The sequence below is a fragment of the Rhinoderma darwinii genome, chromosome 1, assembly GCF_050947455.1.
Source record: "Rhinoderma darwinii isolate aRhiDar2 chromosome 1, aRhiDar2.hap1, whole genome shotgun sequence".
Lineage (NCBI taxonomy): Eukaryota > Metazoa > Chordata > Amphibia > Anura > Rhinodermatidae > Rhinoderma > Rhinoderma darwinii.
In genome coordinates, this window is record NC_134687.1 from 535239098 (window position 1) to 535262765 (window position 23668).

At 41.9% G+C, this 23668-nt stretch overlaps 1 protein-coding gene across 2 annotated transcripts in view; it reads left to right on the forward strand.

Annotated features, from left to right (window-relative positions):
* Window positions 1-23668, forward strand: part of MCTP1 (multiple C2 and transmembrane domain containing 1) — an 857273-nt gene that overhangs the window by 719081 nt on the left and 114524 nt on the right. For both annotated transcript variants that reach the window (XM_075837154.1, XM_075837162.1), the window contains exon 18: window positions 16031-16084. In XM_075837154.1, the coding sequence (XP_075693269.1) occupies window positions 16031-16084 (54 nt within the window). The remainder of the gene's footprint in view (window positions 1-16030; window positions 16085-23668) is intronic.

Consider the following 23668-nt stretch of genomic DNA (forward strand, 5'->3'; position numbering starts at 1 on the left):
TTTTCAACTAAATACAAAGATAGATAGAATTTTTTACTTTTTAACAATAAATACAACTAATTAATCCAGCTGATATCGATCACATCTAAGTTATTCATTTAGATGAGATCGATATTATTAGGATCCTGTGTGTCAGAGACACTCAGAACCCACTCTCAGCCGAGTCCGTCAGTTCAGCTGAACTGATAGATTCGGCTAAGAAAAAACTATACAGCTTCTATGTATACAGGATACATACAAGCTGTATCGTAAAAAAATAAATGTCATTTAGAAAATTTCTTAAAAACACTGATAAAATAAAAAAAAATACATTCAAAAGTGTACATAGCCTTTAAGGACCACTCACAATTATCCCGCTATTTATCTAGGCATGCAACCTTACAATTTTTCTTTTCTAGGATACATTCTGCCTTTTAGCACATCTGCAAACTTCAAAAACTTGGAGAAGTCTCTCAGATCTTAACCTGACTTTTAGTTACTAGAATGAATCCAGGGTGGATGTTAATTTCATTAGTGCAACCTCCTAAAGTGTAACTTTCCTGGGCATCGCCTTTTTCTTCTAGCAATTCTACTGATTGCCCTCCTTGTGAAATTGAACAAGATTGTTGGACCCTAGTCTCAATTTCTGTTACTGCCTGAAAAAAAATATCAAAAAGCTAATACTGTTGGGGGCACTGTGGTTGTCCTTGTTATTAGGGCACTGTGGCAGTTAATTTTATGGGGATACTGTGGGGACAATTTTACTATGGCACATATACTGCCCATACTTATTTCATGATGTTAGTGGGGATTATATTGTACCTATTTAAAAATGTTGGAGGGCACTGTGTAAAATATTTGGGCTGTAATTCATAAGGAATTCAATATTTCCTTCTACCTGTGCATTCCATCGTTAAACCAGGAATAAGCAAAGGATCTGGGCATTTGCACTAGACTAGATAAAAAAGCAGGCAGGTAATAGTGTCAGATTGTCCCATGCTCTAAAGTCCGTATCACAGGTCAGAGTTTTAAAGAAGGAAGAGGGTGCAGCTGTTGAGCTCATAAAGTCACAGCTCGGAACAGTTATAGAGCCTGACAAAAACCTTATGGATTTAATGTGAAGGTCCAGCAGAGTGACCTGCGAAAACATTGCAGCTTTCAGCATCTTTTACGGCCATCAATATTCAGGGTGTCTTTATGGCAGGTATTCACATAAGCACAGTAAATCCAGTGACACACGAACACATGTTTTGCCGTTAGTTGAGGCAAAGACGGGAAAAAATTATCTAAATTAACTCCAGACACTAAGTGTTCTTCCAACCAGTCATTGATATAGATGTGCAGTTTATTAAATGTCCAAACACTAGCATCTACTGCGGAAACATGGAGTGCACTATGGAAATTTAGAGCTTTTAATATTAAACATTTCATTTTTTGTCACTGTATTAATTATTTACTTTGTACTTCTGAACAAGCTGATGCCTTCACAGTAGAGCTAGATTAAAAGAATTAACAGCCACTATGATATCAACTAATAACTTTATTTTAACATTTTTTCAGTCTATGCCTATACAGTGTATGTAATGATGGGGTAGGGAGACAGACAGGTGAGCCCTAATCTACCCGCCACTCAGTCCCTGCCTACTTGCAACGACCCGTCCTAGGCGACGGCGTACAACTGGGCGACTGTCCCTACGCTCAATAAGTACACGACAGACAAACAGACAAGGGTATACAGAAGCTAAGGGAAATGGGGCATTGCCCACGGCAACACAGGGAGCAACAAGAGTAGTGAACGAGCCGAGTCAAAACAGGAGTGCACGAGGTACAAATCGCAGAGCAGGAGCGTAGTCAGTAAAGCCAGGGTCAAAAATGAAGCAAGGTCAATAATCATAGCAGGAGCAGCAGAGTCAGGAAACAGAAAAGAATCACAGGCAAAGGAGGAGCAGGAAATGCAGGTATAAATAGACAGAGGGCGGGAGCTAGCTCCGTCTGGCCAGGCTGTGATAGGCTCTCCCACTCCTCAGCCTCCCAGCCTGACTGGTAGGAGATCGTGTCACTCTCTCAGACTTAGGAGCAGGTGCAGACTGATTACCCACGGGCGTCGAAACAGAAGCTGTGTCTGGCAGATCCTTTACAGTGTTGCATATAAAAAGGCAATTACAGCATGAAATGTACAGAATATTTAATGACATTTACTTTCCATCTTTCAGACCCATAATTCTTATTTACCTGGGGTCCCTCAATGCACAGATATTGCGGATTTTCCCAGTTTGCTCCCTCGGTATCACGACACCATCAACATCTATTCCGAGCGTAGTCATAATCCACCGCATAAATTAGTACTTCCTCTACTAAATATAACAGGGTCCAGCGTAGGAAGAATTTGTTTATTCATATAAGCATGCGTTTTCGGACATTACTTGGTGTAGGCGTTGAGGAAGTCATAAAAGAGCTAAGATTTGTTTGGTTAACAGTATTGTATGGGGTAATAGATAGAAACCAATCCAGATAAAGATGCTTGCTTAAAGAGGACCTGTCACCTCTCCTGGTATATGTATACTTTAGTAATTACTTGTCTTACCTATAAAATAACAACTCTGGATCATGATTTCTTATAACTCTATGCCATTCCTCTGTCACTCCTCTAGAAATTTATGAAGAAATTGACAACTGGCGAATTAACATTCCCCTTGTCAATAAGGTGTGTCCTTATACTGTCTGACACTGTCAGCACTGATTGATCAGACTGTGTAGGGACACAACCCCAACTGGTAACACCCAGTTGTCAATTAATTCATACATTTCTAGGAGGAATAACAGAGGAATGGCACAACATAAATTTCTAAGAAAAGGTGCTCTAGAATTGTTATTTCATGGGGAATACAATTGTCTACTAATACAGACATGTCAGGAGAAGTGACAGGTCCTCTTTAAGAGAGAAATTAAGTAAAGCAGATCCCCAAGGGTTTTTTATTTTTGGTTACACAGCAATATATAGGTTTACATGTACTGATGCATTGTTTTCAAGAAACAAGCCTTGCAAATATTGGTCAGACTAATGGGGTGGGTAGGAGTCTGGCTCAATATATACCGCACACAAAATGACCTGTGGTGTGTTTTGTTTTTTTTAAGCTGCAGCATGTCAATTGTGATTGCGGAATTGGCGGCAGTTTGTTGCAGGTTTCCCCCTTTGAATTCAACGGGGATCTAAAACCCGCAAAAAAACATTACCCTGCAAAAATCGAAACTTAGAAGAAAATAAAACCTTATACTTATCTCTGACATTCTGCAGGCCGGCCTCCTGGGATGACGTTTCATCCCATGTCACCGCTGCAGCCAATTGCAGGCTGTAGCAGTGGTCACATGGGATGAAACGTCAACCCAGGAGTCCGGCCTGTATGACGTCAGAGGGCCGGCCACCTGGGATAATGTTTGATCCCATGTGACCACCGCTGCAGTCAATCCCAGCAGACCAGCTAAGTGCTGCAGTTTTCCGCAGCAGACATTCCGGGTGAAAAACTGCACCACAATTTGGTGCAGCTTTTCGCCCGGAGTTCCCTGCGGCCACCGGGGCGGATACGCTGTGTACCTTTTACGCAGTGTATCCGCCCCATATGAACTTAGCCTTATGGATTTAATTTGAGGGCGGTAGTGTTAGGATTACATAGTTCAGCCTTAGGCCTCATTTACACGAGCGTGTAAAAACACAGCATTTTGCATGCGCAAAAGGCACTTGACAGCTCCGTGTGTCATCAGTGTATGATGCGCGGCTGCGTGATTTTCGCGCAGTCGCCATCATAGAGATGAGGCTAGTCGACGTCAGTCACTGTCCAGGGTGCTGAAAGAGTTAACTGATCGGCAGTAACTCTTTCAGCACCCTCGACAGTGAATTCCGATCACCATATCGAGTAACCTGTTTAAAAAAAAAGAGGTTCGTACTTACCGAGAACTTCCCGGCCGTTGCCTTGGTGACGCGTCCTTAGTGACGCGTCCTTGGTGACGCGCCTCTCTTGACATCTGGCCCCACCTCCCTGAATGACGCGGCAGTCCATGTGACCGCTGCAGCCTGTGCTTGGCTTGTGATTGGCTGCAGCTATCACTTGGACTGAATTGTCATCCCGGGAGGTCAGACTGGAGGAAGAAGCCGGGAGTTATCGGTAAGTCAGAACTTTTTTTTTTTTTACACGTTCACGTATATTGGGATCGGAAGTCACTGTGCAGGGTGCTGAACCAGTTTAACTCTTTCAGCACCCTGAACAGTGACTGTCTCCTGCCGGGTTCGGTCAAAACTAGTTCGGCCGAACCCGGTGAAGTTCGGTTCGCTCATCTCTAAGACACTCCGTTCGGATGTTTGTAAACAGAAAAGCACGTGGTGCTTTTCTGTTTACATTCAGTTTGACCGCTCTTGCGCGAATCACGCAGTTCGCACGGAAGTGCTTCCGTGCGGCATGCGTGGCTTTCACGCACCCATTGACTTCAATGGGTGCGTGATGCGCGAAAAACGCACGATTATAGAACATGACGTGAGTTTTACGCAATGCACTCGCGCTGCGCAAAATTCACGCATTGTCTGCACTGCCCCATAGAGTAATATAGGTGCGTACGACACGTGTGAAAAGCATGCGCGTCGCACGCGCGTAAATTACGCTCGTGTGAATGAGGCCTTATACAAACATTTTCTGTATAGAAAACCTACATTCATTTTAATCTGATAGGTCGTGAGTTTTTTTTTCCCAATTTACACAATTTTAAAATGTAATGCTCGCCATCTTGACCGTGTAATGTTAACATCAGAAACTATAAACAATTTAGGACAAAGACGGCCATAGTGAACGAATAAAACTAAATCCTGGGTGATCTTTTACTGGTAAAAATGTAAGCATTATCCTTTTACTAGAAATAGAGCTGGCATGCAATATATCATTTTGTTCTTTGTTTTATCTTAAAATGTCATTTGTATTAGTTTTACATTCAGGGAACAGGAACAAGCAGCAGATTCCTTCAAGACCTTCCACCAGTATGTGGCATATAAGTCTGTGACAAGTGACATTACAGAAGGTCATGTCACTTGTAACTGCTTGCATTAAACCTGTCTGATTTCCCATGTGCCCATCCTTTGTTTGATTAATACTACTTTATCCTATCCAAGATATAGCAAAGCCCAATCTAAAGGAAACACCGTAAAAGCTGGATGGATTGTTTGTTCCTAAATTAGAATTGTTGTACAGTGCTGTGTGGTACGCAGGCAGAGGAGAACTTATCGCAGCAAATTCGACTTTTTATGAGCATTTTAATCCAGTAGATGGAGACACATTACAATATTATTAACACTAACAAATATCAGAGATAATAGTCTTTTACAGCTAAAAATTGTTGTATTCAAATTAATACTAATTGGTAATGCTTAATGTAACATAGACTCATCACAGAACTCCAGAAGTTGATGTAAATGATACGCCTGCGGTGTATTTTTGCTGTCCAATTCCTATAGTCTTCATTCCCTGACCAACTCCATGAACCCAATCCCATCTGCATCCCACAGCCATTACAGATACCTGTACTAATCATACCTGGAGTTATATACTATGCTGCATGTCATTGCACTTTGTTTGGGACCCCCCCCCCCCCACTACTGTACTTAGCCCCATTTCGTCTGACGTATTTCAACATCATTTGAAGTTAGATGCCGGTACTTAGCTCGATACAAAAAATAAGTCCCTGCAACATCGAAAACCACAACAATTTTGCGGGCGGGGGATGGGGCGGGCTCAAGGTATCCTGCTGCTGTGTGTCGCTGAGGCCCGACTATGGCTGCTGATGGTGGGTCATGTGACCGACCCATCCATCAGAGGTGTAGCAAGGGGTTTAGCCCAGGGGGGGAAACACATCTGAGTGGGCCCCAACCCAGTGGGCCCCCCACACAGTATAATGACCCCTTAGTGGCCCCCACACAGTATAATGCCCTTATACCTGCCCCCACACAGGATAATGTCCCTATAACTGCCCCCACACAGGATAATGCCCCTATAACTGCCCCCACACAGCATAATGTTCCTATAGAGCCTCCCCACACAGTATAATGCCCCCATAGCTGCCCCTACTCAGTATAATGACCCCTTAATGCCCCCACAAAGTATAATGCCCTTTTAGCTTTCCCCACACACTATAATACCCCTATAGTGCCTCCCTACACAGTATTATGTCCCTATAGCTGCCCCTAAACAGTATAATAACTCCTTAGTGCCCCCACACAGTATAATGCCCCTATAGCTGCCCACTCACAGTATAATGCCCCTATACCTGCCCCCACACAGTATAATTTCCTTATAGTGCATCCCTAGACCGTATAATGCCTGTAAATCTGCCCCCAAACAGTAAAATGCCCCCATAGCTGTCCCCAACGAGTATAATATCCCCACAACCGCTACCATAGCTGCCCTCTACACAGTATAAAGCCCCCATAGCTGCCACCTCACTGTAATGCCACACAGCTGCCCAAACGCAGTATAATGCCCCCATAACTGTCTCCACACAGCTCCAATATTCCCTAATAAAAATAATAAATTACATAGTCACCTATGTCCGTTCCCACGACGGGTGGAGGAGATTCTTCTGCTCCTCCAGTCTGCATTGTGTGACTCAGCGCAGACAGGCGCGATGACGTCACTACATCACGCCTGTCGGCTGACTGCTCACGGCATAGTGAATGCTGGAGCAAGAAGCCATCAGCTCCTAGCTCCAGCATTGAACTCAATCATTTCTAATCAGTGAGTGGCTCGCAACCCACTGGAGGTATTCACACCCAGGGGGTCGCGACCCACACTTTAGGAAACACTGCTTTAAAGCAACAGTCTCTAACCTGCGGCTCTCCAACTACAGGCAGTCAGGTCACACGTAGTGTAAATATTGCGGATTTTACGCAAAAGAAGTTGTTGCAGAAAATAAGCAGCATAATACAGTAGCAGCAAAATGGATGAGATTTGAACAAATTTCATCCACACGCTGCGTAAATACTGAGCGTAAAAAATGCCCAGAAATTTGCCTTTGGTGCGTTTTTTTAATTCGCAGCATGTCAATTGTACTTGCGTAATCGCTGCTTTTGTGTTGTGGGTTTTCCCCATTAAATTCAATGGAGAGGTAAAACCCGCAACAAATAGCAGATGTTGTGGTTTTTTTTGCAGTGGAAAAGTAGCGATTCCGCCGCATGAAACGCATCTCAGCAAAAAAAAAATCTTATACTGACCCAGAATTCTGTGCTTCTTGGTCCAGGACGGCCTCCTGGGATGACGTTTCATCCCATGTGACCACTGCAACCAATCACATTCTGCAGCAGTCACATGAGATTAAGCGTGGGATAAACTGCACCACCATTTGGTGCGGTTCTTCGGCCGGAATTCCCTGCGGCGCCCAGGTAGGATACGCTGTGTACTTTTACGCGGCGTATCCGTCCTGTGTGAACATAGCCTAAAGGTTTGTGTGTGTGTGACTGATGCATTACCAAATTGTGTCAATTTGTTCTATTTTTGTTCTATTTCTTCTATTTATTTATTTTTGCTGTTTGAAATATGAGGTACATGGACAAGCCAATGGATAGTAAAAAACATAAAGGTGTTGTCACATCTCAACAACCTCTTTCTATTACCAGACATCAGAGAGCTACAGTATTAAACCACTTGCTGCCACAACTACTCTTAAAACCTAAAGCCTTTAAACCTTGGTATGACCATTAGCCCAAATGTATTATGTGATGACCAACATACTATATTTGGAGAACAGTGAGGCAGATTTACTAAGCTGTCTTAGGCCCTGTTCGAACTGAGTTTTTTGCAGGAGGAAAATTCTGCCTCAAAATTCCGTTTGGGATTTTGACCTGCCTGCACGCCGTTTGCCACGCCCATTGAGTGCTACGGGCAAAAAATGCTGCGACATACGCTTTCTCTGCCTCCCATTGATGTCAATGGGAGGTCAGAGGCGTAAACGCCCGAAGATAGGGCATGACGCTTCTTTTTACCGCGAGACGGTTTTTTTGCTCGCAGTAAAAAAACACCTCCGCCTCTCATTTTCAGCCGTTTTTTGGCGCGGTTTCCATGTCAAAAAGCATGTCTAAAAACTATGTGTGAACAGGGCCTAAGATTTAGCAGCATAAATATAGATTAGGCAGATGTGAAAAAATGTCTAGTGAGGCACAAACATTTGTTCCTAAATTTGTTTAAAGTAAAATGCACCAAATTGCGCCAAAATGTGAAATTTTTTTTAACACATTCTAGAATCAGACCCATTAAGGCTATGTTCACACGCTTACTAAAAACATCTGAAAATACGGAGCTGTTTTCAAGGGAAAACAGCTCCTGATTTTCAGCCGTTTTTTTAGCAACTCGCGTTTCTCGCTGTGATTTTTACGGACGTTTTTTGGAACTGTTTTTCTATAAAGTCAATGAAAAACGGCTCCAAAAATGGCTCAAGAAGTAACATGCACTTCTTTTTTGCGTCCGTTTTTTTACGCAGCCGTTTTTCAAAACGTCTGTGTAAAAAAACACCCCGTTGGCACAGAACGCCGTTTTCCCATTGAAATCAATGGGCAGATGTTTGGAGGCGCTCTGCTTTCGATTCTTTGGCCCTTTTTCGGCCGTTTATGGCCCGAAAAACAGCCGAAAATAAGCCATGTGCACATACCCTAAGAAATCTGCCCACTGTTCCTTTTAATAATGTCAGTCCATTGAGAAAGCTTGCAGCATCTTTCCCTACAAAGGCAATATTAGTATAGGAGATTAATGTTGCCCAAAAGTGAAAAACATTCGGAAAAAGTTCTCAATTTTAATTGCGTATTTAAAGGTAAAATAAATTCTAACAATGTCAAAAAACATTCAGAGGTATGCAGTGGTGGAGTATCACAAAAAAAACCCATTAAGGATACATTTACCATCAAACGGCTGTTTTCGGAACAATGAAGTTCCATGGGTGTATTCACACAGCCGTTTTTTTAACATCCCATTAATACTGGCTGTCAAAAAATAGAACTTGTTCTATCCCTAGCCTGACAGCCCCATAGAAGTCTTTTAATGGCCTTTTTCAGAAATCAATCCTTGTGACAACCGTAAAAAACTGATCCTGGCCCTCACAAGAGGACTTCCCGGTCACAGCGCTACTTTAAGCGCTGAGTCTGGGGCAGCCCTTGATGTCACTGTCCATATATGGACAGTTTTATCAGGGCTTTCAACTAGGGAGTCCCCGGTGTCGGAAGGTAGAGTCTGCAGTGGGTCAGCGACTGCCAGCTTCACTTCACTTCACTGCTGGTTGCTGCCTGTGCTAGGACTGGAGTAGGACTCACCAATCACCAACCACACAACCACCACAGTGCGGTAATTCTGCAAACTGGGCTGTGATTGGTGAGTCCGACTCACCTATCTCGGTCCATCATGATGTGAGGTCAGGTGACAGGTCCCCCCCCCGACCTCAGTCAGACAGAGAGCTTTCCCTGTTCCTCTTTTCACTGCACAAGTCTGCATGTAAACCATGCCGCATGTGTAGGGGGATTCGAAGGAGGTTAAAAAAAAAAAATCTCAGACTGTGTTTTTATCTGCCGGACACCACAGACCGCAGAAAAAACACTAGTTGTTTGTGGACTGTTTGTTAATTTATGGACGGTTGGCAACCCTGGCTCTGCCCGGGGAATCTGGCAGAAAAAAACATCTAACACAGAGACATTAAAGTCAGGGGCTCCACCAGGAGTGGAATCCCTGGCCAGAGCGTCGGCAATGTTCTGTCTGGATTTTCCGCTCCTAGAGGGAGTCCCAATCTTGCTACCTATGGGGGGTGTAGCGCTATCTACAGGGGGGATGTGTGTGGTTATCTACACGGTGGGCTGTGTGTGGCGCTATCTACATGGGGTGTGTGACACTATTTACAGGGTGATGTGTGGCGCTATCTACATGGGGTGGCTTTATCTACAGGGGGATGTGTGGCTCTATCTTCGGTGGGTATGGCACTATCTCCATGAGCACTGTGACACTATATGGGCACTGTCTACAGGGGACACTGTAGCACTATCTACAAGGGCACTGTGTATGGCACTATCAACATGGGCACTGTGGCACTATCTATGTGGGCACTGCCACTTTATATGTGGGCACTATGGCACTTTATATGTAGGCACTGTGTCAATATGTGGGCACTGTGGCACTATCTATAGTGGGTACTGTGGTACTATGTGGGCACTGTGGCACTATCTATGAGGGCACCTACACTATCTATGTGGGCACTATCTACAGGGAGCATTGTGGCACTATCTACAGGGGCATTTCCATGAAAAACGGATGACGAGCAGCCATTAAAAAATGGTCAGACAGACTTGAAGTGGAAGAAAATTTGGAGACACAATGATGCAAAATGGCCATGAAAAACTGACAATTGATCAGCTTTTAATTGCCATTTTTTCCCACATTCCTGTTAAGGCTACATTCACACGACAGTGAAAAACGGCACACGGCTGTTTTCAGAACAATGAAGATCTATGGGTGTATTCACACGGCCGTTTTTTTTTTACATAGAACTCAATAGATCAGTTTTTAACTGCCATTTTTCAGGTATCAATCCTTGTTACGGCCGATAAAAACTGATCCTGGGCGAAGACTCCCCGGACACAGCGCTACTTTGAGCGCTGAGCCCGGGGAAGCCCTTGACATTACTATCCATATATGGACAGTCAAGTCAGGGCTTTCAACTATGGAGTTCCCAGCTAGATCATCGCAAGATCACTGGCCAGGGACTCCTATCTTGGGAAAGCCCTTGATGTCACTGTCCATATATGGACAGACATGTCAGGGACTCGTTCTGGCACACCCTGTAGATAGCACCCCTCATATGTAGATAGCACCTCCTGTAGATAGCACCACCCCACCCTGTAAGCACCCTGCCTGTAGATAGTACCCCCCGTAGATGGCACCCCCTCTAGACAGCGCAACTGTAGCTCCCTGTAGGAGCCAAATCCCCGGCCAGAGTAGTCCAGGTGTAGCCCCTATTGTCACTGTCCATATATGGACAGGGACATCAGGGGCTCCCTCTAGGAGCGGAATCCCCAGCCAGAGGATCGGCAATGCTCTGACCGGGAATTCCGCTTCTAGAGGGAGCCCCGGCCAGAGCGTCGGCGTCCCCCACCTTCCCTCCTAGAAGCCCCCGGCATCACTATTCATATATGGACAGTCACGTCAGGGGTTACTGCAGGAGCAGAATCCCCAGACAGACCGTTGCCGACGCATTGGCCGGGAAATCCGCTCCTGGAGAAGCCGCTGGTGTCACTATCCATATATGGACAGTGATGTCAAGGGCTACTCAAGCAGAATCCCCAGCCAGGGCGCTGCCGATGCTTTGGCAGGGGATTCCGCTCTTAGAGGGAGCCCCTGAGGTCACTGTCCATATATGGATAGTAAGGTCAGGGGCTCCCTCTAGGAGCGGAATCCCCTGCTAGAGGGATTCCACTCCTACAGGGAGCTACATTGGTGCTGTCTACAGGGGGGAGGGGATGCCATCTACAGAGGGGGGGTAGTGCTATCTACAGGGGGGTGCTATCTGCAGGGGGGGTTGGTGCTATCTACAGGGGGTTCTATCTACTAGGGGTTCTATCTATGGGGGGGGCTATCTACAGGGAAGGTGTTATCTACAGTGCAGGTGCTATCTACAGGGGGTTCGTGCTATCTACAGGGGAGTGCTATCTACAGGGGGGGGGTTCAGACAGACTTGAAGTGGACCAAAATTTAGAGACACACTGATGCAAAATGGCCGTGAAAAACTGACAATTGATCAGTTTTTAATGGCCATTATTTTTCACTGTTGTGTGAATATAGCCTAGATGGCAGATGTAGTCCATGGGCTTCATGTAAGGTTGCCTTGTGCTAGACAGTGATTTACTAAGACTGACATGCATTAGCTCCGTGCAATGTCATGACATGAAATGATATATTAGTGTCCGGTAGAAGAATAGCCATTAAAAAGGCCATTTCCTCACACAATCCCGGTAACAGCACTTTTCTCACAATACATGAGGGATAAAATAGGCAGCACTTTGAGCTGACATTTAAACTGTCATTCCCGGCTTGCCCCGTGTTATTTTGACTGTATGAATTGTTCCATCTCTTAACTATATGGAGTCTGACAGGAGACTCAATAATTTCACTACTTTATAGAGTCATTCCATCCCCTCACTGACCCCTTGCCTTTGAATGCCTTGATAAATGAAAACATTTACAAAAAGTACCACATTCTGTGACAAAAATAAACTTCATCTCCCTCTCTTTTATATTTTCAAACTGCAAGATCATCTCAGCCTGACATATAATTTACTACCCTCGCAGAAATCACCACATTTTTTATCCCTAAACGTCTTAAGGGGTGATTTAAATGACCTTTTCACCTCGGTTAAGATGGACAGGAGGCAGACAACATTATAATGTGCAGCATGTATCCTTGATAAACACCTCTATCATACCGAGGTGAACCAGCGCATTTATCCTGCAGGTCAGGACCCGCAAAGCTCTCTGGATGAGAATCTGAAAAGACTCTGAAGACTGTGCCAGCTTCTCAGTGTGCACTGAAAGCCAGTGTCAGGAATAGTCGCCTATTAAAGGCATCTGGATGGAACAAATCAAAATGGACAAAATAAATGGGGACAAATTTATCAAACTTTTGTGGCTGCAGCAATTACTGCAATTTTGTGACCAAAGTGTTGTCAGGTTTACATTCAGTGGATCCATTTTTTTTAAATTGCTTTTTCTTTTCAATTTAATTCTGAGCAAGCATGTTTTTGTCAAAGACTTCAGCAGCTTTAATGCAGGTAAAAAAAAGGAAACAGAAACTTTGTGGACTTTAGCAGGTGTTGTATTGTTGCGTCATTTACAGATTTGCAATACCTGAATGAATATTATCTCAAAATTCTAATCTTCAGCCTTGGTCACATTAGTGTTTATCTCCTATGTGTATAGAAGCGATTGAACAACTGATGCATTTTTATATTTTTTTGCATCAGTTGTCCTATCCATTTGTCCACTGACCTTACTTTAAAGAAAAAGTAAATATGTTTTTGGATAGAGACAGACAGAATAGTACAAAAAAATGCATTTGTTGTCCAATTCCTTCCGCACAGAAAAACATAGACAATTCTATACCTAAACAATGTGGACCATTGAAATAGTTTTTTTTTTTTTTTTTTATAAAAATGTCTATCAGTTTGTTTGGTGCAACTTTCTAAATACTTTTTATTAAAAATGTTTTTTATTTTTTGAGATACAGCTGCTTTGTATCCTGTATACAGATCAACTGTATCGTGCACTGAGACCTGTCAGGTCAACGGCACTAACAGGTTCAGTGACAATGGGTCCTGCATGTCTGACATGCAGGATCCACCTGTTATCGATCACATCTAAGTTATGAACTTAGATGTGATCGGTAACAGATCGATCCTGCATGTCAGAAACACGCAGGACCTGCTGATGCTGTATCCCGTCAGTGCCACCAACATGACTGATACAGGTTTCAGCACACGATACAGCTGCTCTGTATGCAGGATACAAAGCAGCTGCATCTGAAAAAATATACATTTTTTTTTAAATAAAAAGTATTTAGAAAGTTGCACCAATCACACTGATAGACGTGTTTGGTTTTTTCAGAAAATTCCATAATATTTCATTAAAACATTAAACATTTAAACATTTATGGGGTACATTTATCACAAGATGTACCAGAAACAGGGCATACAAATGCTTTACAGTGTCACCACAGGCATAATGGTGTCAAGTTCTAAGATGCAGTTATTGTAAATGATATTAAAATTAAAGCTGGTTATTTGTTTGCTATGTATCATACTAACCCTATATACTTGTGCTCAGCTGATTCACAAAGTTGGCCATATTTATGTAAAGTATATTTAGTGGGTTTTCCCACAATTAACATGTATCACCTATCCAAAGGATAGGCTGGCCTGTTTAGTAGGGCCCGTCTGTTATCACCACCCCTTGCCGGTAACCTGACGTTTTCAATGGACTTAAAGGAAAAATTTGAGACACCATCACTATGAATAATGGAAAAATGCTGGGATATGACAGAGGCATTTATTATATCCCAATTCTGTTTGTCTGACAAATGATTCTGTATGCAGACTTTTAAAGAACACGTTGTACATCCCACATATTGAAGATGGCAAATATCACATTGAATTAGACACACAACAAATTTAGAATTACAATTAATGTAAGATGAAATATAGTATACTATATTACCATTATTGGCCTGAAAGGCTGTGATCACTGAGACAAAGTGACAGGGTTTACATTTCCTATGTCCACATTTATTAAAAAAAAAAAAACTGTGTGCGTCAACCAGCAGGGTTCCTCTGAATTGCCTTTAGACTCAAAAAGATTCGGAGAAAGTTTCTGGCTCAATGTGGGTGCTTTTCTGGCCACTGTTTTAATACCTTTACCCCCATTTTGGCCAAAATTGTAGTTAAAAGCATTAAAATAATTATGTTTTTATTAAGATGTGCAGCATGTACTTCTAAGGTGTCATGTGAGTAGAAATAGTAAAGGGAGGAAACCTCCAGCTCACCAGTTTGTTGCGTCTCCTGACTCCCCGCTCGGATCCCCGCTACGGCTGGCGGTATGTATTAGGAAAAACAGTAGAAATGATCCAGCGCTGAGTCCAGTTGTTAATTAAAAAGGAAACGATGTTCCCATCTTTTTTGGGGTGATGTAAGTAAAATTGTAGGGAGACGCAGTCCCAAGAAAAATGTGAGTAGGCGGTAGTGCCCTGACCTACGCGTTTCGAGCAGCTCCTGTGCTCTTAGGCATTTCTTTGCCATGACTAAGAGCACAGGAGCTGCTCGAAACGCGTAGGCCAGGGCACTACCGCCTACTCACATTTTTCTTGGTACTGCGTCTCCCTACAATTTTACTTACATCACCCCAATAAAGATGGGAACATCGTTTCCTTTTTAATTAACAACTGGACTCAGCGCTGGATCATTTCTACTGTTTTTCCTGTCATGTGAGTCTCAGGTATCCACCCCATGAGTGTATTAATACACCTGTATCAGGGTTACCAATTATGCTATCATTAAGGGCATGTTTGCCTGAAATTGTAAGCGGTGTATCTGATCGTTTTCACTCCTCTTACAAATAAAGATATACATTTTTTTTACCCCCTTGATGCTGTATTATCCTCAATTCAATACAATCTTTCACCATCCAGTAAAAAAACATATGTGTTAAACATACAAGGTGTTTTTTAACATGGGACTCTATGTCCGTTGGATGCATTCGTCAGAGGTATACAGGTATTTTTCGCATGTTTATTTAACATCTCGTGCCGCACATCTCAGGATATGTTGGGCTTAGAGATATAAGTTAAGACAGAACACATCTTTAGTGATGTCACAATAGAGGAATACTGCCAAGCATAATGCACATGACAATATCATAACACATGAATAATGCAATGTCGCTTTGTACATGGTGACATCTCAGCACAAGAAGAAAACACAATGATGTCATAGTGCATGTATAATGCAGACAACGATGTCATAGTCGTGGGATAAAGTGTTGCCATAGTGTACAGATGATGTCATAGCACAGGAATTATGTACACAAAAATGTAATATCACCATACACATGGTGACATTACATCTGCCCTTAGTTAAAGGGGTATATCCCGGTGACAGAATAAAGCAGATCGGACAACCTCTCTAATTAAGATCATATAGAAGCTTGGATTATGTCGATGCTTTATAAATAACATTATTAATAATAGTGTAATTGAATCCATCCCTGACATAATATACAGCATTATACAATGAGCATTTATTTTACACTTTTTCTTGCACAAAGCATTTGATAAAATAAAATGCTAAAACCTGAGGGGGTTTAATAATGTAAAATATGCTTTATCTTAAAATATTTTCTGTGTTGTATTTCAAGTTTTATCAGTCAAAATGTTTTTTTTTAAATTGCTTGCCTCTTGCTTGACAGACATATACAGTAGTAACGTGCTGGTGTTTTGTCCGCAGGTAATGGAAGATATGTTAGAGGACGAGGAAGAGGAGGATGACAAAGATGACAAGGTAATTATCCCTCTGTACACATGGGTATATGAGGTTATCAGAATGTAAGCATGACACAGACAGAGGGAAAAGAAATTGAAAGGTTTTAGGCCAGAACATTGGACGGTCTGTTTATCATTCTAACAATTCCCCTGCACGTTACAAGCTATAAATTCATCTTTTTTTGTCTAGAGCTGGGTCAAATATTTGATTTCTGCCAAGAACAAATATGATTCAACCTGTCTAGAACATGATAGCTCTTCTGATGATAATTGCAATGACAACTGTTTATGAAGGACAAAATATGTGTCCGGACTCAAAAGTTACACATAACAGTGCTGCTTATATAAAGAATGGGATTCATTGCAGCATTGGCTATGAAGAGGTTGTGCCACATACAGCAGAATGGCAGTACTGTATATCATTGTGTCTTTGTGATGGTACAATAAGGAGTAGTTCTTCCATGTGGTGCCTTTGATGTGCAGGGCAATAACTATAATGGCCTTTCATCCTATATACAGACAGAACACCTAACAGACCATAAAGACACATTTATTTATTATATAGTAGCTATTATATACAGCCAGTAAAGGCAGCTCTTTTTATTTGATATGTTACATATAATGCAATATAAATCACGGCGGAAAGTTTCAAAGCGATGGTCAGCATCCTAGTAAAGAGCAGATCTTAGAGAAACTGGAAACCAGGACCCTGCAACATGTACATTTTTGTATGTATAAAGGGCAGGATAAAGAAATGTGGGTCAAGAAAAGTGATGTGTATGGCTATAGGTGTAGTGGCTTTAGGGAAAGGATGGGCAGCTCTTTTGTTGCATGGCACAATATTTAGTCTACAAAATGGCAGCCACCACCTGTTACTTGGAAACCTTTTACCGTAAAATAAGGACCACTTACTAGCTAGATCTCCACCAGTAGAATCAGTACCTTCCGAGAGGCGGTACACACAGCACCTGACACAGCCAACCAGAACCCTACTCTGTACTGATGAGGAACACCAATTCCAAAACAGTGCTTTCTACAGATAGGTGTCTCTGGTTTGGCTGATAAAGGATGGGACATTGACTTACAGGGTAGCCACCAATAGGTAACTCTAGAGAGACAGGTTTCATCTATTTTGCATACCGTAAAATAAAATTTAAAAAAACACCAATAAATATAAATCCTTGAATTATACTGTTCTCCCAAGTTGTTAAAACGTTATATTCAGGCATTTCTTCACAACTGAAGAGGATGACTCCAAATTTACATTAGGGTGTTCTTTATTATACACAAACTGTGCCACAATATAATCCAAATGATCATGTTAGATTTCTTTTTGACTATCTTTATCTTATAGTGATATCGCTAATAAAACATTGTCCTTAGCATTCTCAGCATGATTGTATCTTGTTGTGCTTGCGCAACTCTTGAGAGTTAAATATTTGGCTTCTGTGTCGACACGTGACCAATTCAACTATTTTTAAAAAAGAAGAAGAAAAAAAAAACACAGAAGAAAGAAGAGCAGAAGAAAGAAATACAAGCCTGTTTCCACAATTCATTGTGTCAGGATATGATAGCACTTGCATTACTCGTCCTTGAGGGAATATGAAAACCAGAGGGAGGAAATTAGAGTGACCTTGCACCACAAAAGCTATGGATTATGCTAGCAGGACTACTTTGCAGCACACCAGAGCGTAGTGATAAAGGTCTGGAACTGTCTGCTTTTTTACAATACCCAAAATCTCTCTGCTGCTTGAAGAACCTTCAAAAGCTGAGATGTTACAATTAAACTTTTGAAGACTGTTGCGTATATTCATAAAAGTACTGAAAGAACGTCGGCAACGCGACTCATTTTAGGTAGATTTACCCTTTTTTAAACACATATCTCTTGAATAATCAAGTTTTATAGTAATAATCAGGATTGCCAAATTGTATATTTATAATAAATAAATAGGCCATGATATAAAAATATCTAGGTCTAATATTGACTAGAGACATAAATGACACAGAGGAAAGTAAATATCAGCTGTGAGAAACATCTAATATCTAGACAAAGGACAATTTAACATGTTCTAAACCACTGATGTTACAGTCAGGTCATTTTCTATAGTATTCTTTATTGGTTGTGCGTTGGATTTTTGTAGGTCTCAGCAGACCCATCCCAAAAAACTCACGGTAATGTTAGAGACTAACATTGGTTATAAAGTTAGCGAATGCAAAATGTAGCATGATTGTATTATACAATTATTTCTGTTTTTACTTGATTTTAAGTACATTTTAACACGGTTCAGTGTAAACAATGTTGCTACCTGCAAAAAAAGCGGGCTTATGCTGTTAACAGATCTTTTTATAGCTTTATTTTCTTTTCAGATATATAGCTTGTTTGCTTTAAAGGGGTTTTCCCACTAAGAACATTTATCACCTATCCTGTGGATAGGTGATAAATGTATCAACACTGGGGACCCCATCACTGGGAGCTCAGTCTTATCAAAAAATAAGAATCAGAGGTATTGACCAGCAAGGAGTGCGAAGAAGGTTCATGCAGGTTTATTTTAAGGTGGCGGGGGCCGTTTAGTGGGCATGGGTGCTATCATCATCTACTCTTTATCAGGGCATCTTATAGATGCACTATACTAAGATGTCCCGGCAGGTGACAGATGCTCTTTAAAGCATATACCTGAGAGTACACAAATGTTTATATATGACAAGACAACACTAATAAGCATTGCTTGTGCAGACAGTAAATCAAGATCTCATTTAACAAGTCAGTGCAGAATGATAATCACCAACCTTCTGAATTATGATGGAGGCTGGTGTTTAAGAGATGAGAAAAACGGTGTCTTAATTTATGCCCTCGACCTTTGCTTTTAGTAGAGATGTATAGTTATATAACACAGTAAGAACTTACTCTTTGGCAGAAAGCATTAGAAATGTCAGAAAACTCTGTGTGATTTGTTATCCCCCGAACAATCTCCTGTATGCACTTACACTTCAATAAGGATGGAGACGTAATGCTCCCAAATGACTTGACTAGCTCACAGTTGGAAATCAACAGATTGGATGAGAAATCCCAATAGAATGTTCTGGTTTCTTCCCATCCTTCAAAATTCATAAAATTAGGATATGGGGAAAAGCAGCATATGTGAGTCATGGTTCTAGTGTTAAGTTGTAATAAGTATCCATGTATGGCAATAAATAGACAATTTATCGCAAAGGTCATTGCGATCAGTTGGCTGTATTTTAACTCCCTACAAATTGAACATAACCACTAGGACTTAGATGCAGTTAACAGCCATAATCTTATTGCTATTGTTTCCTATTGCAGCAGCTCTGCGTGTAGTGAAATTCACATTATTAGCAGCACCTTATTAAGTAATTGTTCTTTTGTTCTTTTACCTAACCCAGCTCTAGTAATACTAGTGGCAAAACTCAAAGTAATCCTTATGGAGTTTAATTCAGAGCTTCAGAAAACACTTAGGGCATGGCCCCACGTGGCGTATTTCTTCCGCAACTGTCCGCATCAAAATGTGCAGTAAATTGATGCGGACTGGCCGTTGCGTATTGAGGTGAAAGTACTTCCCTTCTGTCTATCAGTGCAGGATAGAGAGAAGGGACAGCACTTTCCCTAGTGAAAGTAAAAGAATTTCATACTTACCGGCCGTTGTCTTGGTGACGCGTGCCTCTTTCGGCATCCAGCCCGACCTCCCTGGATGACGCGGCAGTCCATGTGACCGCTGCAGCCTGTGATTGGCTGCAGCCGTCACTTAGACTGAAACGTCATCCTGGGAAGCCGGACTGGAGAAAGAAGCAGGGAGTTCTCGGTAAGTATGAACTTCTATTTTTTTACAGGTTGATGTATATTGTGATCAGTAGTCACTGTCCAGGGTGCTGAAACAGTTACTGCCGATCGCTTAACTCTTTCAGCACCCTGGACAGTGACTATTTACAGTCATTTATTTTATCACTGTAAAGAATATCTGCCAACACATCATTCCATGAGTACACACAGGAGTCATCTACCAAGATAAAAAAAAAAATATGTGGCAGATGACTAATTTGATGTAAAATTTGGTATCATAAATTTGGCAAAACTCGCTAGACATGTTATACATTCTACTCTTTCTTAGTTGGTATATTTTACACCAGTATTTTGTACAAAAAAAAATCTTTGTCATATCCCCTTTTTCTAGACATTTTTCAAAATTATTGAGGAAGGTGCTAAAAGTGTCTCAAACACTGAATGTGTATGTGGGCCTTCCAGCTGTCAAGCAACGGTAGATGTCGGGAAAAATGTAGTTAAGGACCCGTTCACGTCTTATTTTAGCCCTATGTTCGGTGTATGGGCCGGGAAAGCTCCTGGCATACACGCCAAACATATCTATAAGCCACCATTTACCCAGGGTATGCCAAATGAGTTTCCTTGTGACATAAGTAGGCCAGGCCGCTATGTGTTAGCATATCTATTTACTGCAGCATGGAATAGTGTATTTTTAAGCTCCCAATGACTTCATATATACCAAAGGGGATTATAGACGCATTTCACAAAGAAACATATACCATATGGCATACAAGTCTATTACCCGAGAGCCTATAGGCCACGTATGTTTTATGGTATACAGTTGCATACACACATCAAGGCTTTCAGCCAAACATAACGCAGAATCTTGATGTGAATGAAGCTTTAACCTTTTTAATATATTTGTTGTTTTCTTATCACTTCAAAGCATAAGAAATCGTATAGTTGTTTTTGGATATGAATACAGAAATCTGTGTTATATGTTAAAAGTTTCATCTTTTTTTTTTTTGCAGAAGCATGTAGTCAAATATTTCCCTGCCTGCCGGCTGTCTGTAAATATTCAGAAACTTCTTCGGTCAACAAAATATTTGTCTACAGTAAAACAGTTACTAGAAGACAGTGAGAAGGGGCAAGAGGGGGACGCAGCTGCAGTTGCCCATTGTGCACTTAGATCACACTAGGAAAAGCTCCCTCACTCAGCAAACATGGAGAAATGTGCATTTATAGAAACCAGGAAAAGGCAAAGGATAAGCAAAATATGCAGGTTACACACAACATTTCTAGGTGCACTACATCTAATATAAATCTACAGCTGCCTAAGGAGTGATTTGGATTTTTTTGTAAGGACAGATACGCTTTACTAAAAAGGTGCATGCACAGAAAGTTTATATACTGCTGAGCAACCCTATAGCATTTATGGTTTCCACTATACAGTAGTTTTTCCTGAGGTTACAGTATAGGGTCTTGGGAATCCTATTATGGTGCAGGCAATAAAACACAGATACTGTACATTTTACAGAGTGTTTCAAGCTGTGAAATACGGGGAAATAAGTTATTTTCAGTTTTATGATGAAGCAGGATCTGTTCCGACTTCTAAAAATGGCTGATGATTGCTGAAGAACTGAATCCTTGTGTTCCCTGAGCCTTACACAGTATGAAATAGCAGATGTTCTTCCACGTAAAATGATTGATGTGTTTTCAGAGAAATTTGTGGTATTTGAAGGGAAAATAGCAAATATTATAACACATTTTAGGCATCTGTAGTAATTGTTGCATCGTGATTTTAAATTTAATGTTAACAATATTAGATTTTTTTTAAGGAGTGATTTACAGCAAAAAATATGATATAATTTTGATTTCTTTTTGCTATGTAGTTTAGAAAATCTAATCTGAAATGGTGTGTAGTAGCATAGCTTGGTATTGTGGTTTTAAGTATATCATCAGTGCGGGTCCGACACCCAGACCCCGCACTGATAAGCCGCTCCGGTGGCCTGCGGACACCGGATGCTATGGCACATAATGCTATGTAAGGAGTCGGAAGCAGTTGGTTCCATACATATCATAGTGGCCGTGCTGCGGAACTACAGGTCTGCTCCTATTCACTTAAATAGGAGCAGAGATGCAGTACTGCTGCTCAGCCGCTATTCCATGCCCGGAGCTAACTGCTTCCTAAAAAGCTGCACGTCCATGTACGTCCGGTGCACGGAGGAACTGCACCAGCTGATCTGTGCGGAGGGAGCTTGTAATAGTTTGGACTTTTACGGACATGGCGATACCATTTATGTGTATTTATTTTCTTTTCCCATTACTTTAGGGGAAAAATGGTATAAGGTATTATTTTTACTTTTAGAATTTTTTTGTACATGTAAATGATGTAACTTTTTTTTTGGTTTTTTTAATCCCCCAAGCAGACACAAGCCCACTAGGGGGACTTAAAAGAACAAGCGATCGCTGATACAATACACTGCAATAACTATGTACCACTTTCGTACCTCTTTAGATGCCACGGTTGCTATTGACCACAGCATCTAAGTGGTTAAATGTCCGGGATTGGAGTTATCCTCTGTCTTTACTTTTAGACGTCTCTTTTTTCTCATACCTGGCTACTGCACTGTAACCGTTCAGAATCTCAGCAGTCACTGAAAAAAACTACAACTTTGAGGCACGAAAGTCGGGGAGCTTCTCACTTAGGAATAAGATTACAGAGCAGAGTCTATGTGGGGGAGGAGGATAGAGGGAGCCTACTTGCACACATAATTATATACATACAGTGGCAGTCTTTACCACCATGCAAACCATGCAATTTCATGGGGTCCCAGAGGTCAAAGGGTCTCTATTGGGCTCCCTGACAGCGTCACAAGTTTCAACTGTATCTGCGGACGCAAATACAGTTGTCAGCAGTGGCGTCACTAGCACCTGGCATCCCGGGCGACAGCCACATTCAATTATATCTGCATCCTCAGGACGCAGATACAATTGAATACTATTTCAGAGAAGTTCCACCATTCACTAGACTACAAGTCACGTTAGGCCTGCAGCCTATGAGACGCTGGAACAGGATCCCTGCGCAGGCCGGCGCAAAGACATCACTGCATTGCGCCAGCCTGCACAAGGGTCCTCTAATCTTGGCATTGCATTGACTTCAAGCCTAACGTGGCTAAACGGACCTGCTGTGCAGCTCAGTTCGTTGTAAGAATGGGGCTAGCTGAGTATAGCTTTTATTATTTGTTTGAGAGGCACTATTACTGAATGGGGGCACTATCTACAGGGGCCACTGTGTTGCACTTTCTACAGGTCATACTGTATGTGGCACTATCTACAGGGGTCACTATGTGTGACATTATCTACAGGGGGCACTCTATACAGGGGCACTGTGTGTGACACAATAGGGGGCATTATGTGTGGGCCTCTACAGGGTTCACCCTGTGTGACACTATTTACAGGGGTCACTGTGTGTGTGGCACTATATACAGGTGGCATTGTGTGGCAATTTTTACCTGGGGACTGTGTGTGTAACTTTTTATAGGGTGCGCTGTGTGTGATAATCTCTACAGGGGGCAATGAGTGAGATGCTCTCTACAGGTGTCTTTGATTAGGGCCCCCCGACATAGCTTTGCTTAGGGCACCAAAAATGTCAAATCTGCCCCTGTATACATAGAGACTCTCCTGCATTGCGGATCATCTTCTAGGCACATAATTTTGGCCTGGAAAGGGAGTGCATCAGTGCTCCTGAGTGTGGAATAGCAGCTAGTGCCTGCCCTTTCTGGAGCTGACCTCAGGAAATGCTGTCAATTAGAGATGAAGCCTGCA